This window comes from Trachymyrmex cornetzi, unplaced genomic scaffold (genome assembly GCF_001594075.2).
Source record: "Trachymyrmex cornetzi isolate Tcor2-1 unplaced genomic scaffold, Tcor1.1 scaffold1202, whole genome shotgun sequence".
Taxonomy (NCBI): domain Eukaryota; kingdom Metazoa; phylum Arthropoda; class Insecta; order Hymenoptera; family Formicidae; genus Trachymyrmex; species Trachymyrmex cornetzi.
In genome coordinates, this window is record NW_017295765.1 from 52226 (window position 1) to 64808 (window position 12583).

At 38.5% G+C, this 12583-nt stretch overlaps 1 protein-coding gene across 12 annotated transcripts in view; it reads right to left on the reverse strand.

The window, feature by feature from the left end:
• HUWE1 (HECT, UBA and WWE domain containing E3 ubiquitin protein ligase 1) overlaps positions 1–12471 on the reverse strand; it is a 28175-nt gene extending 15704 nt beyond the window's left edge. For 8 of the 12 annotated variants that reach the window (XM_018516803.1, XM_018516781.1, XM_018516774.1 and 5 more), the window contains exons 1-13: positions 11716–12124; positions 11161–11492; positions 7508–7589; positions 6936–7154; positions 6570–6809; positions 6439–6501; positions 6120–6344; positions 5633–5904; positions 5274–5550; positions 4481–5125; positions 4104–4373; positions 3500–4009; positions 752–3399 (exon numbers count right to left, since the gene is read on the reverse strand). In XM_018516803.1, coding sequence (XP_018372305.1) covers positions 752–3399; positions 3500–4009; positions 4104–4373; positions 4481–5125; positions 5274–5550; positions 5633–5904; positions 6120–6344; positions 6439–6501; positions 6570–6809; positions 6936–7154; positions 7508–7552 — 5414 coding nt within the window. In that variant the 5' untranslated portion in view covers positions 7553–7589; positions 11161–11492; positions 11716–12124. The other 4 variants (XM_018516738.1, XM_018516748.1, XM_018516719.1 and 1 more) reach the window with 4 other exon arrangements.
• Positions 12472–12583: the final 112 nt, after the last annotated feature.

A 12583-nucleotide genomic window follows, 5' to 3' on the forward strand; every position in this document is an offset into this window, starting at 1 on the left:
ACTAATTTAAATATATTTTAATTACACAAAGTGTAAGAAATAAAAAAATTTTACTTTACTAATGTTAGGTACTATGTAGTTTAACACATCGTAAAACAAATCGGTGGCTACCATTGTGCAACAAACAATGATCTGTATAAGTCATGGAAGATTTTTTCAGTTCCAGAAATGGATGTTTTAATTGTTATCTTCCAAAAATAACATTAAAATATTCGTTTCTAAAGCTAAAAAAAACTTTCTACGACTCACGCGAATCGTTGCACAATAGTACTTCAATCAACTAATTTATACCGTGTCATCTCAAACATTAGTAAAGCAATTTTTTTTGTTTTGTACATCTTGTTCAACTTACCAAGAAAATTGATATTCAAATCAATTTTGCGATTTTAATGTCATATTTACTTTTGCTCTTTTCTCAAACGTTTCAATTTTCACAAATTTTCCATCATTTTTCTCAATTATCTAAAAAATTGGAAGTGATGAAGTAAAATGGCTTACGAATACGGATTCAGCGATCCAAAATTTATAAGAAACAGCTATTCTGATGTATTTTACTTCAAAAATTTTTTGTAATCCGGTGTAATGCGCGATCACACAAAACATTACGAAAAATGATACTAAAACATAGAAAAGCATTAATATGTTAATTAATTATACAGCATCATAATATATCGTGTGATAAGATTATCTTCTTTTTTTCAAGGTCTAAATTATTACATTGCATATTTGTACCCATTAATGTATTTCTCACCGTACAATACTCGGTGCTATACTAGGATCCAATCCTTGGACCACTGTATTTCGTCTCTCCTCTCCTACCGGACTCTCGTCGGTATCCATATTTGAATCGGAACCCGAACCACCATCCTCCTTATCCGTGCCGAGCTTAAAGCCCATCGTGATGGGCCGCCTATTATCACTATCTTCGTTCACTTGCGTCATGCAGGAAAAGGTGATGAGATATCGGCGTCGACTGCACGATATTCGCACACTGGACTCGCCTGCCCAATATGCGTCATTGATGATTCGATTATTCATAGGCGAATAGGGGGTCCATTTGCCAGTACTTAAGTCAAACCACTTCCACGATTTGGTCGTGATCTTGTGCATCATCTGCTTTCGTTGTGTGAGAGTAGCCACCTTTTCCAGCCGGTCGATAAGCAGTAATAAAGGCGCTAACCACTTTGGTGTCTTCATGCTCAACACAGCGCTGGTATCCTTGCAGTCTTTAGCGATTTTATTCTTGTTCGCGGTGAGCGGAGCCTCGCTCACCACCAACAACCGTACAAGTTTGTCAAGTATCGCGCATTCTTCCACTATAAGAGCACATGGCACTCGCATCTCCTGAAACGAACCTTCAAAGAATAGAGTATAGAGGTAAAGACGGCCAGAAAGTTTATTCGCCTCTTCGCACTCCACCAATCGGGCTCCGGCATTTTCATCCTGACTTTCGGCGATGTCAATCAGATAATCTACTAGACGTCCGACCTCGCGTATCAACTGCCGTAACGTATCGTCCCGCCACTCGTCGCCGTTTCTCTTAGTGATGGTCACTAACAGATCGCAAATTCTATACACCGTGTCCGGCATGAGGTCTAATAGATTAAGACATTGCCCAAGTGCACTACGCGTAAATTCGTCTATATTTTCGGTGATGGTCGTTTCGCGAGAAGGAATTTCTTCAATGCCCGAAATTTTACGCGTATCTGTATCGCCGAGCGACATTGCAATAGCATGCATTATCTGATCGTCATCTGCCAATTCCAAATCCATGATCAAACCTTGACCACTGGCATCGCTTACTGGAACATCGGGTCTACGTAGCGTTGCAGGATTTGTTAGGAGGTAATCGGTTGCCTGTTCTACCGTCATCGTATGCAATAACGCTTCTATACAATGTGCTCGACTGAAGCCCATATCCATCAGTTGTCTCAAATATTCCGGATTGACGTCCGCCTCTGGTTCATCACGACGATCAGATCCACCACTTCTGCCAACGCCGCTCGCACCGCTACCACTAGCTATCGCATTGTCTCCGCTTTCTTCCTTTTCCGTGCGTTCCTTGATGATTTTCTCGCCACGTAGAATATGTCGTAAAATCGATAAAATAGACTCTGTCATGCGAGCTCCGTAGTTTTTGAGTGGTTTTTTACCCCACATCAGCATTACCGCCTCGAAAGCTTTTTTATGGATATCGATGAGGTATCTTATTGGATCGAACGTCTCGCATACTTTATATATTCCAGTACACTTTGATGAGACCACGTGGGGTGAGTCTAAGATAGCCTTAGGATTAACCATTTTCTCCAACAGCATCAGCCAGGCATCCAAGAACTCGCCAGTTCCATCGGGTAGATTTGGATGTTCCAGTCCTTCAGATAACGCAAAATGGCCTCCACCTGATAAAGCCCAATGAAAGGTAGAGAAAAATGCATTTTGACCGTTCAATTTGACAAATTTCTGAAGCATCAGGTGATAAGGATGCCTCTTCTCGTCAAAGAGCATCGGTGATGTAAATCCCACTGAACATATGAGAAAAGTGAGTTTAAATTTGGGAATCGGTGATGGGGGTAATTTATCCCACGATAACCCGCGCGTCAATAAGCAGTTCAATGCAGTGGCAACACTTCGCGCTGCCTGAGAGGGCAACGTGGGTGTTAGAGGCATTTGCTGTCCTCTACGTTGTCTTATGGGAGAACCCATGCAAAGTTTGACAAGTAGACCAAATAACTCTGAAAGCGCTCTGCCGAGTCTTGAAGAAGCACCAAGTAAAGGTTTGATATATTTTAACTGATAGTTGTTGGGCCTATCGGTGTTTACATTTGGTTTGTCGTCTACCTCCATCGGCACCGGTGGCGGATCTGTGCTAAGAGCTTCCATGGCCGTAGTCATTCCATTACTTCCCATATCCGAGGATACACTAGCGGACCAAGAGGTCGAAGGTTCGCCCTCGGTTTTTAACTCGGGTGGCATCAATTTATCCATGTCTTCTTTGCCAAATTCGCATCCGGCCGGAATAATATCCTCGCTACATAACGCGAGTAGTAATGTACTCTCCCAAACGAGAGACATATAAAGCTCCGACAAACCTTTGAGAACAGTCAAACCCAATTCGGAACCCCAGTGATTCATAGAAAGATTTCGGATATCACTTTGGCTAGTACGGCAAACATGAACAAACATCACTACGTATCCATGGGCTGCATTCATAGCGTGTAACAAAGGCGTAGCAGTGTCGCTTGTAAATGCGGTTTCCAGATTTGGAGCTGACGCAAGTTCGTGTAACAAAACAGAGGCGCCAGGGGATTCTAAATTATTGTGAAGTGGTTTCAACAAATTTAGCACTTCATTTAATTGTGACAAACCTGTTTTTAGTACCAATGGTTCATGTGCGAGATTCTGTAAATATCAAATTACATTTGTAATATAGTTACATTTAAAAAACATGCATCTACTAACTTTAAAAAAAATAATTATACGAAAAGATTAAAATACGTACCAAGATACTTTTGCATACAGAGGCTACAGATTGAGCCGCTTGTGCGACAGGATAATCAACAGGTAAATTAGGTAGACCCAAAATCGATAATAGTGGAACGAGTCCCTTTTGAGCAACAAATTCTCTGCAGTGATCATCGGTTGAATTGTTGCTGAGTATAGCATCCACAAATTTCATAACATTGTGAATATATTCCACTAAAGCAATGGGAGTCTTCTCTCTTGGTTGAGGTGGCGGTCCAGGCTGTTGAGGTGACAGGCTAGGTTGCTCTTCTCGTTGAGGATGCGAACTTGTACTAGCTTCCTCTTCGTCTTCTTCTTCTTCGTCACTACTGCTGCCGCCGCCTCCTCCACCACCGCCACCAGAGTCTCCTACTCCGACGCCGACTGATTGACCAGATGTTTGACGATTTCCAGAGGCCGTGTTTGATGGTGAATTTTCAGATTTACTAGCGGCACGCCAGCATATGTACCGTGGATCACAGCCCAATACACACAATTCTTCGAGTAGCTAATAAGTAAACAAAGACAAATAAAAATAATTTGAGAAATACAATGTACAATAACAAAATTATTAGAAAATGCAGTTTATTTTTAATTAATACCTTAATGATTGCCCCAATAGCATCAACTTTTAAGCTTGGTTGGTGCCTCATCAGCTCATCCATGGCATTGCCTAAATTTGAAGCTGTATCACCTAATGGATCGGCGCTTCGTCGCCGTCGCATTGCCGAAAGATAAACAGGCGAGAGTAGTACTTTAAATAAGCGTTCGAATGGTCGCCGTTTCACAAAGGATTCAAGACCGCGTTGATTTAAACACAGAGCACTGAACACATTAGGTAAAGAGCCCAATACTTCTCTAGTGGCAGGAACCTGTTACATGACATAGCAATTATTAAAAACGCTTTTGGTATCATATCATGAAAGATACTCTATTATTGTGAAAAACATAAAATTAAATATAAATTATTTACACTCACTTCTTTTATGAGTAAAGCATGAAGTACAACATCAGTCAAGCCGTTGTCTTGTAGAGACGATAATAATGACGGTTCTTGGAAAACATACACAGTCACGACGTCGGTAGCAAGTAAGAATAACGAAGGACCGTAATATTCTGAATTACTTATAATATGCTTCAGAGACGATGGTAATGTACCCTCCATAACATGTCGTATACTGTCAGAAAATGCCGGATCTTGAATTGCTTTCTTGAGAAAATTCAACATTGATTTCAGGAGTGCTGCTCGTTGTGGTAAACACGTTTTGCCGGTCTTGGCAGCAGAATAGTCTGGCTGCTGCTCGTTCTTCTCATCTGCTTTGGCAACTATATTTTCATCTTCTGATATTTCCATAGGATTAGACGATTCCTCTCGTTCATCAAAAGTCTCGTGTTCCCGGCGTGATGTGGAAGAGCCTTCCTCCCTTTCTATCGATCTTTCACGTGAGGTTTGTGGTGCATCCTGATAGAGCAGTGGTTCTATTTCAAACGGCTGTTCTTTCCGACATACATTAACTTCCATATCTAAACGGTTGATGAAACTAGCTAAACCACTGTGAGTTTGAAAACCTTGCATATCAATGTTTGTTATTAAATCTATGACACGCACTGCTCTTGTTACAAACTGCAAAAAAAAAGAGAGATAAATAAATAAGATTGAATATATTTTACAAATAGAATGTAAAAGGCAAATTTAGTAAATCGTAATTTCGGTTATTATTAATATCGAATTTTAAGAAAATGTTTGTATTATATATTCTGTTAAACAGTACCGTTATATGTTCCAGTTCACTTCCTGGCCAATTGATGACTTTCAAAAGACTCTCCATCATGCCACAACTTACAAGAGCCTCTCCACCCGCCTCATAACTTGCAAGATGATACAAAAAACTAAACAAGGCTGTCGCAAGCGGGAGAGGAAATGGTTGACCATCTGGTTGTGGTGAGGTTAATGTTGTTATACAAGTACGAACCAAAACAGGTAGAAAGCCGTGATACGAGCTAGCTCCAGTGACGTCAATAATCATGTTCAATCGTGAACCTGGTTTTCTGGAATCACATAAAAATAAACATTAAAATACCATATCAGATAGCAAATTCTTATGAAATAGAAAAATATATGTATACTTACTTGGGGAAGTGTGGATTCCGATCTAAATGTATGATGCTCGTAAGAGTACGCAACGCTGCCGCGCGTATCTCAACAAGGTGAGTATATGGTAATTCCAACAATTCCACAAGCTCTTCAAGAAGTCCAGCATGAAGAAGACTGTGCGCATTTTCCTGCAACGCGTTGCTGTATACAAGTACGGATAAAGCTTGAAGCCGAGCTTGCACGCACTGCAATCGTCTTCGATAATCCGAAAAACCATGCGCTAGTCTTATATGTGTCAATAGAGCCATCTAAGAATAACATATTTCAAGTGCGTTAAAAAATATCTCTCTTTGGCTTTCAGCGCTATCAGCACATTCTATCCTTGTTTTATTTTTCGTATCTAATTTTTATGTATATAAAGTTTTACGTACATATAATAAACGATAAAAATTAAATGATGCATTAACCTACAAATCTCTCATATCATTTACATGGAAAAAAAAAATAAAATTTTAAACCTTACCTGTCGTTCTTGAGGTACGTTATAAACTTTTAACAGATCATTCATAATCTGTGCTGGGGTTTTTCCGAGTTTATCAACATTTTCTATATGTATATATGTTACAAGATTCATTTGACCAACTTTTTTTGTACTAGAGAGTGATGTACCAGTTGCCGATGGCTCCGTTACAGTCGGATTTTCCGCATAAAATTCAAAGTGTAACGTTGTAGCACTTGCTGGAAATGGCTATAAAATAAAAAATATATACACATACTATACATATAATATTATTAATAAAACTATCATATTACACATAATAATTAAATATGCACATGCTTACTTTTTCTGGAAATTCCTTGCAGCAGTCTGCTAAACCAAAACCGTTTTCCTTTCCTCCCCAACTCTGTAATAAGTTATTATTTAATAAATAGAGTTAAATTATATCGCTAAATATAAATTAAGGTTACTGACCTCAGCTAGATGTATAAGCCTGCTGAGCAAAGCTTGCCGTTTGTCACTATTTAAACGTGTAATAAAATTACTGCGTTTACTAAACATGTACAGAAGATTTAATACACCAAGGACTACATTCATGTTACAACTTGATAGTAAAGTAACCAAGTGCTCCATGCTGTTGTACAAATGCCGTGAAAATGAATGCTCAATTAACAATGTTGTGAAGTGGAGAACCCAAAGAAGCAGCTCTTTTGCCTATGTTCAAGTTAATAACCATATATGAATTATTTTATTAATTAGACTTTTAACGTAAAATTATACATCTAGAGTAATACATATTTTAATCAGTTGATGCTAATAGAGATAAATTATTAAACAAACCTCTCGATTCTGAGGAAGATCGCATGCTAATTCCCATGGATTATCTGGACTTCTTGCTGCAGCTTCTTCTAAAATACTGTCACTGAGATCTAAGACATCAATCCAATGAAATAATTCGCACTTTCCGAATGTCCACGCATCTATCTGCTTTAGTTCTTCTAGCAGCTCTGCATGCGAGCAAGAGCGTAATTTGCTTATGAGTGCCTGACATTCTGCTGGCTAAACGTTACGCATAATTATAATTTGAATAAATTAAATATAAATAAAGTATGCGTGGGTATTAGAAACTTTTATTCCAAGAAATAATGTACAATTAATCGAAATTAGTTTATATACAAACTATATCAAAATTTCTCTTACATTGAATGTGATTGAAATAATTATACACACACGCGCGCACACGCACTTATATATATACATATATATATATACACATACATAAAAGAAATTATGTAATCTTTCCTTAAATTTCATTTAATGTATATTTTAATGAAAATAAATCGACATTTATCACATAGATTTAACTAAAAATGTTTAAAAGCATTTAAATGAAAATTGTGCAAAATACTTACCACTTCGGAAGTGCATTTTTTCAATCTACTGCGATCGATTTTCATTTTGATGTATTAATGTGAGTCCTTGTAAATTTAATATCTAAAATAAAAGATATTGCGTTATGAACTTTATAGTGACGTTTACTCTATAAAAATTAGTAATTTAGTACTAAATATATAGTTATAAAATATATCGTTCTTGATGTAATAAAATGTAACACTATATCTATCATTGCATTAATACGATTAATAATATAAGAATGTTATAAAACTAGTTAATTTGTCTATTTATTAAAAAAATACAATGAAAGTCATATCATCATAATAAGATTGCTACATTCCACAGATATCATATCACAATGGCTTAATATCATAAGATATAAAAGTTCTAAGTAACGAGTTCAAGTAACGAGCATTTTTAATTTATTCATATAAATATTACAAAATGTTTCTATTGCGTCCTATTGTCCTATTGCATATCCAAATGCATATAATTGCCAACTATACTGCATACCAACATTAAACATTCAGTAATATTCCACAAATTTTTAGAAAACAAGTTTCTCCTTCCGTGTGTGAAAGAATTATTGAAATCACTTAATCAGATATAAGTTCCTAAGAGAGAGAGTGCATTTTATTTAACAATTTATTTACGAGGGTGCACGGATCTTGAGAACTGGTGGCAGTATAACTGATTTCTACAACTCATGAACAGATTAAACTGTAAATAAAGAAATGACAAATATTAAAAAATGTACAAAAGGTTTGTTGTTTATCGCAGCACTAGAATTGCACTAGAACTGAGCAAGGACAAAGTGCAGATATAGATAATAAAAAACGTTACAGTGCACAGACATGGCAGATCACATATATTATTAAAATTATTAGATTCATCAGATGAAGAAGATGTAATTATAATTCCACCATTAGAAACAGTCTTAATCGAAGATAATGATGGTAAAAAATACATAAAGATGACATATATTATTACATTTACAATTAGACATAATATTATTAACATTGTACATATGCAAAAGTTGTGTTTTGCTGAACACAACCATTTGCGCGCAACATTGCACTGCTGCACTAACTCTAGTCCTAGTGTAGCCAGTTCAGTGAATTTTTGTACCGAATTTCGTTATAATGCAATAAAGAACGCTTCAGTGTATGATTCTTATACTAGTTCAGAAAGTTCAGCAATAAAAAACAAAATTAAAGATTGACACATATATAGAGGAATCCTAATCTTGCAATGACATGTTTTTTATAACAATGTGCATTTGCACAGATAGAAAAGTTTGAGCAAGGGAATAGAGCTTATTTATTTATAATTATTGTATAATGTGCATGTAGTTACGAAACTATATATACCCTTAGTCAAAAGTATTAGGCACTTTATTAATCATTATTTAAAGTTTTAGTTTAAAAATTAAATTAATTTCCTTAATGGCATTTGCTATAAATTGTCCTTTGTTTCAAGAACTCTTAAAACTTATATAGAATGTCGATAATCAATAGGTAAAAGAAATTCTGGATAAATGAAAAAAGTATAGGTGCCTAACATTTTTTATTAAAGCTTGGAGGCTTCCAATAATTTATTACTAATGGCAAAAATCCATTAGTAATAAATCAAAAGTGAGAAGTTAGAGATTGACCAATTATAATCGATTATTTTCACATTCAATTGTGATTGATTAATTTCTAGCTTCTCACTCTTTTTATTATTATTGTAGAAAAAAAACTTCTTAGAAAATTTTTTTTAATTACAAAAATAGATAAAGCGTAGTCTTGGGAGATGATTCTAGACTTTTCCTCTTCCAAGGAAAGATCATGCATTATCTACTTTTGTAATCTAAACTTCTATGTAACTGACTTTGCAATGATGTTGTACATTATACAATGCAATAGTAGTTGGAGGAAAAATACATTATACCATCTTTTTTCAAAGAAAGTTCTGAATTGGTATACATTAGTTGAAGTGAGACAAACAAGTCTAGTATATACTTTGTTTTGCTCCAATTTATTGCACCAGAGTATACCAATTCAGAATTTTTCTTGAAAAAGGACAAGCATGTATACTTATTTGTTTTTTACCACTACACTGAACTGCACATAAACTTTCTTGTTTTCGCCAAATATCAAACATATACCTGTTTCACTTTAAGCACAAAAAAATGTATACTAGTTTAATTATAAAAACAGACCTAACGAGTGTATGTACCTACGTGCGCGATCTGATAATTAATCAGAGATCAAAGAAAGAGGCCAAATAAGCTATCATCGCAATTCAACCTTGTGTACCTCGCAATTTCTAAGAATCGACTTACGATCGCACAACAATGATCCAACGTTATGAAACGTATCGCAACTCTTTTTCTTCCCTTTATTTCCTTCGACGCTCGATCCTCTGTAGGTCGTTCTTACCCTTTGTGCCACGCGTCGGTCATCCTTCGATGCCTCGATCTGGACCGCGGTCGCAGGCTCGCTCGCCTCCTTTCCGTCGTTCGTCGTCCGCGGTCGGGTCGGTCACGCGTGACGCGAGAAAGCGTATCGCGGATATCACGTGGAGTCGATTGTTTCGGCGAGGATCACGCTTTAATCTGCATAGTCATCGGTGACACGGGAGAATATACGTATAACCTATTGCGTGCGCAGCGCAGAGGACAACGGTGTAAATTGACAACACAGGCAGATTGAGTGTCGAGTGACAACACCCTGGCGGCGATCGGTTACACTGCCAGCGTTCTTACTGTTCTTAGTTCAGCGCAGACCCCTGCGCCCTCGTAAATAAACCTTTCAAGGTGAAAAGAGGCGTGATGGCACGGTTTTCGAATGCGCCGTGACGATTAGACGACAGTTAGACGATAGTTAGACGACGCCGACGCGGGAAAAGTTTTTCCTTCTTTCCACTTTTCGAGCGAGAGAGCGAGAGCGAGAGCGAGAGCGAGAGAGAGAGAGAGAGAGGCGCTCGCAGAGAATGCACAATTGAAAAAATGCAGACAATGGGAGCAATAACAGATTTCAACCTATCAGAAACCATGTATACCGGAATACAAGATTTCTGATAGATTGAAATCTGTTGTTTCTATTGCCCTGTGTTTTTCAATTGTGCATTAGGCATTAGAGGAAAGAGACCTGTTCTCTATCGAAGAATCCTCTCAACAGGTGCATAATACACTAAGTATTATAAAAATGAAACAATTATAGATGCTTTCCAGTGAGAGACATAAGGTCTATCCACGTAGCTTGAAATCCCCCAAAATTTATGCATTTCAAATGAGATGGATATATAACCCGACAATGAAAAGAGAGAAAGCAAAGATGCTGAATTCAAAAAGTGCAAGTAACACAAACAGATCTGTAGATGGCACAACGTAACCTAGTGAAACATTATGTACTCGGTATTTGCCAATGTTAAACAAAAATTAAATAACTGTATTAAGCTAATGCAATGAAAAGCGCAAGCAATAAGAACAGTTAATAACAGAAATGTACAAGAGTATGCATCAGTTCAGAGAATTGATCAATAAAAAATAGACAAGAAAAATTCAGAAGAGCATCTCTCTCTCACTCACTCACTCACTCACTCACTCACTTACTTACTTACTTACTCACTCACTCACTTACTTACTTACTCACTCACTCACTCACTCACTCACTCACTCACTCACCTGGCGACGAGCCGTCGTACTTCCCTGTCCCCAACTACTCTCCGTGATAATGTAGCCTCTTCCGTCGATGTGCCCAAGTACCATCCAAAGTGTTTCTTCACGTCAGGAGCGTGGCGATGCGGCACGGGCATCGCGGTCGCGTCGAACCAGCAAACCCCCCCTCTTTTTTTCCGAGATCACTGTCGACTGTCGCTGTATACGTTTACGTCGTACGCCAATGCTGTCGCGATTCTCGCCTTTTTTCTCCTTTGCAATGCACTGCGGCAGGCTCCTCTTGTGGTGGTCGTTGGCTCGATCGTTGGTATACGTTGATCGTTGATGGTCGGCCGCAACTATGCTTTGCAACAAAGATGGCAAGAATACAAGCAAAACGTGATGGATAAAGAAATGATGAGAAAACGGATGATAAGGAGGGGAACAGAAAAAGTGAGAGAGAAGGGAGGCCGGCGATCCAGGGGTGCGTGGAATGAAGGACCGATAATATAATAATTCTCCGTGCGCTCTCGACGATGCCAAAATAAAACGGTGATCGTTTCTCCCTTTTTTTCACTCTACCTCTTCTTCCTCAAGCTGATGCTTTTTTTTTCTTTTTCTCTTCCTATCGGCCGACGATGGTGCCGATCAGCGCCATTTTAGCGAGGCACCCACGATATCGTCTCGTTTTCTTTAACCCTAGCAAACAGAACAGACGGGGTCCGCGCACGCCACACTAGAGCCCTGAGCGCTATCAATGTTTCTCAATTTCTTTCTCTCTTTCTCTTACATTTATGTCTTCACTCACTCACTCACTTGCTCGAGCAAGCTTACGATCTCGTCACGCGGCACGGTCACTCCGTTTCGTCCCGATACCGTCGTCGTACGCGCAATCGGCGCAATTAGCGAATACTCGCACTCGTCTCTTTCACCGATATACGTATGTATTATTGCGCACCGAGAGAGAGAGAGAGAGAGAGAGAGAGAGAGAGAGAGAGAGAGAGAGAGAGAGAGAGAGAGAGAGAGAGAGAGAGACGTATGTACGCGACAGACGGCACTTTCGCTCACACTGTCCAACACAACTACCTTTTGCGAGATATTTTCACTTCATTCGTTTCCTTCGGCCGGAGGAGTCGTTCGTAGAATGCGATATCATCGAGATGCGCAATTGCATGCACGCTGCGTGTTCTAATTCACCTCACAATCCTCGCATGCATACAAACACATACATACGCACGAGCACGCTCCTCTTTTCTTCCGCCTTTTTCTCTTTTTTTCATACACACGACAGGCTGATCCTCACGTTGCGCGTCAGCCAAGTCATTTGTCGTCACTCACCGTCGCCGGTTGCCTCACTTCACTTGCTGAACACGCGACTGTCGCGACTATACACGAAACGGCGCTTTCGTGCAAATTAAGCTGGAAACACAATAGACACAAGCAATAGGCA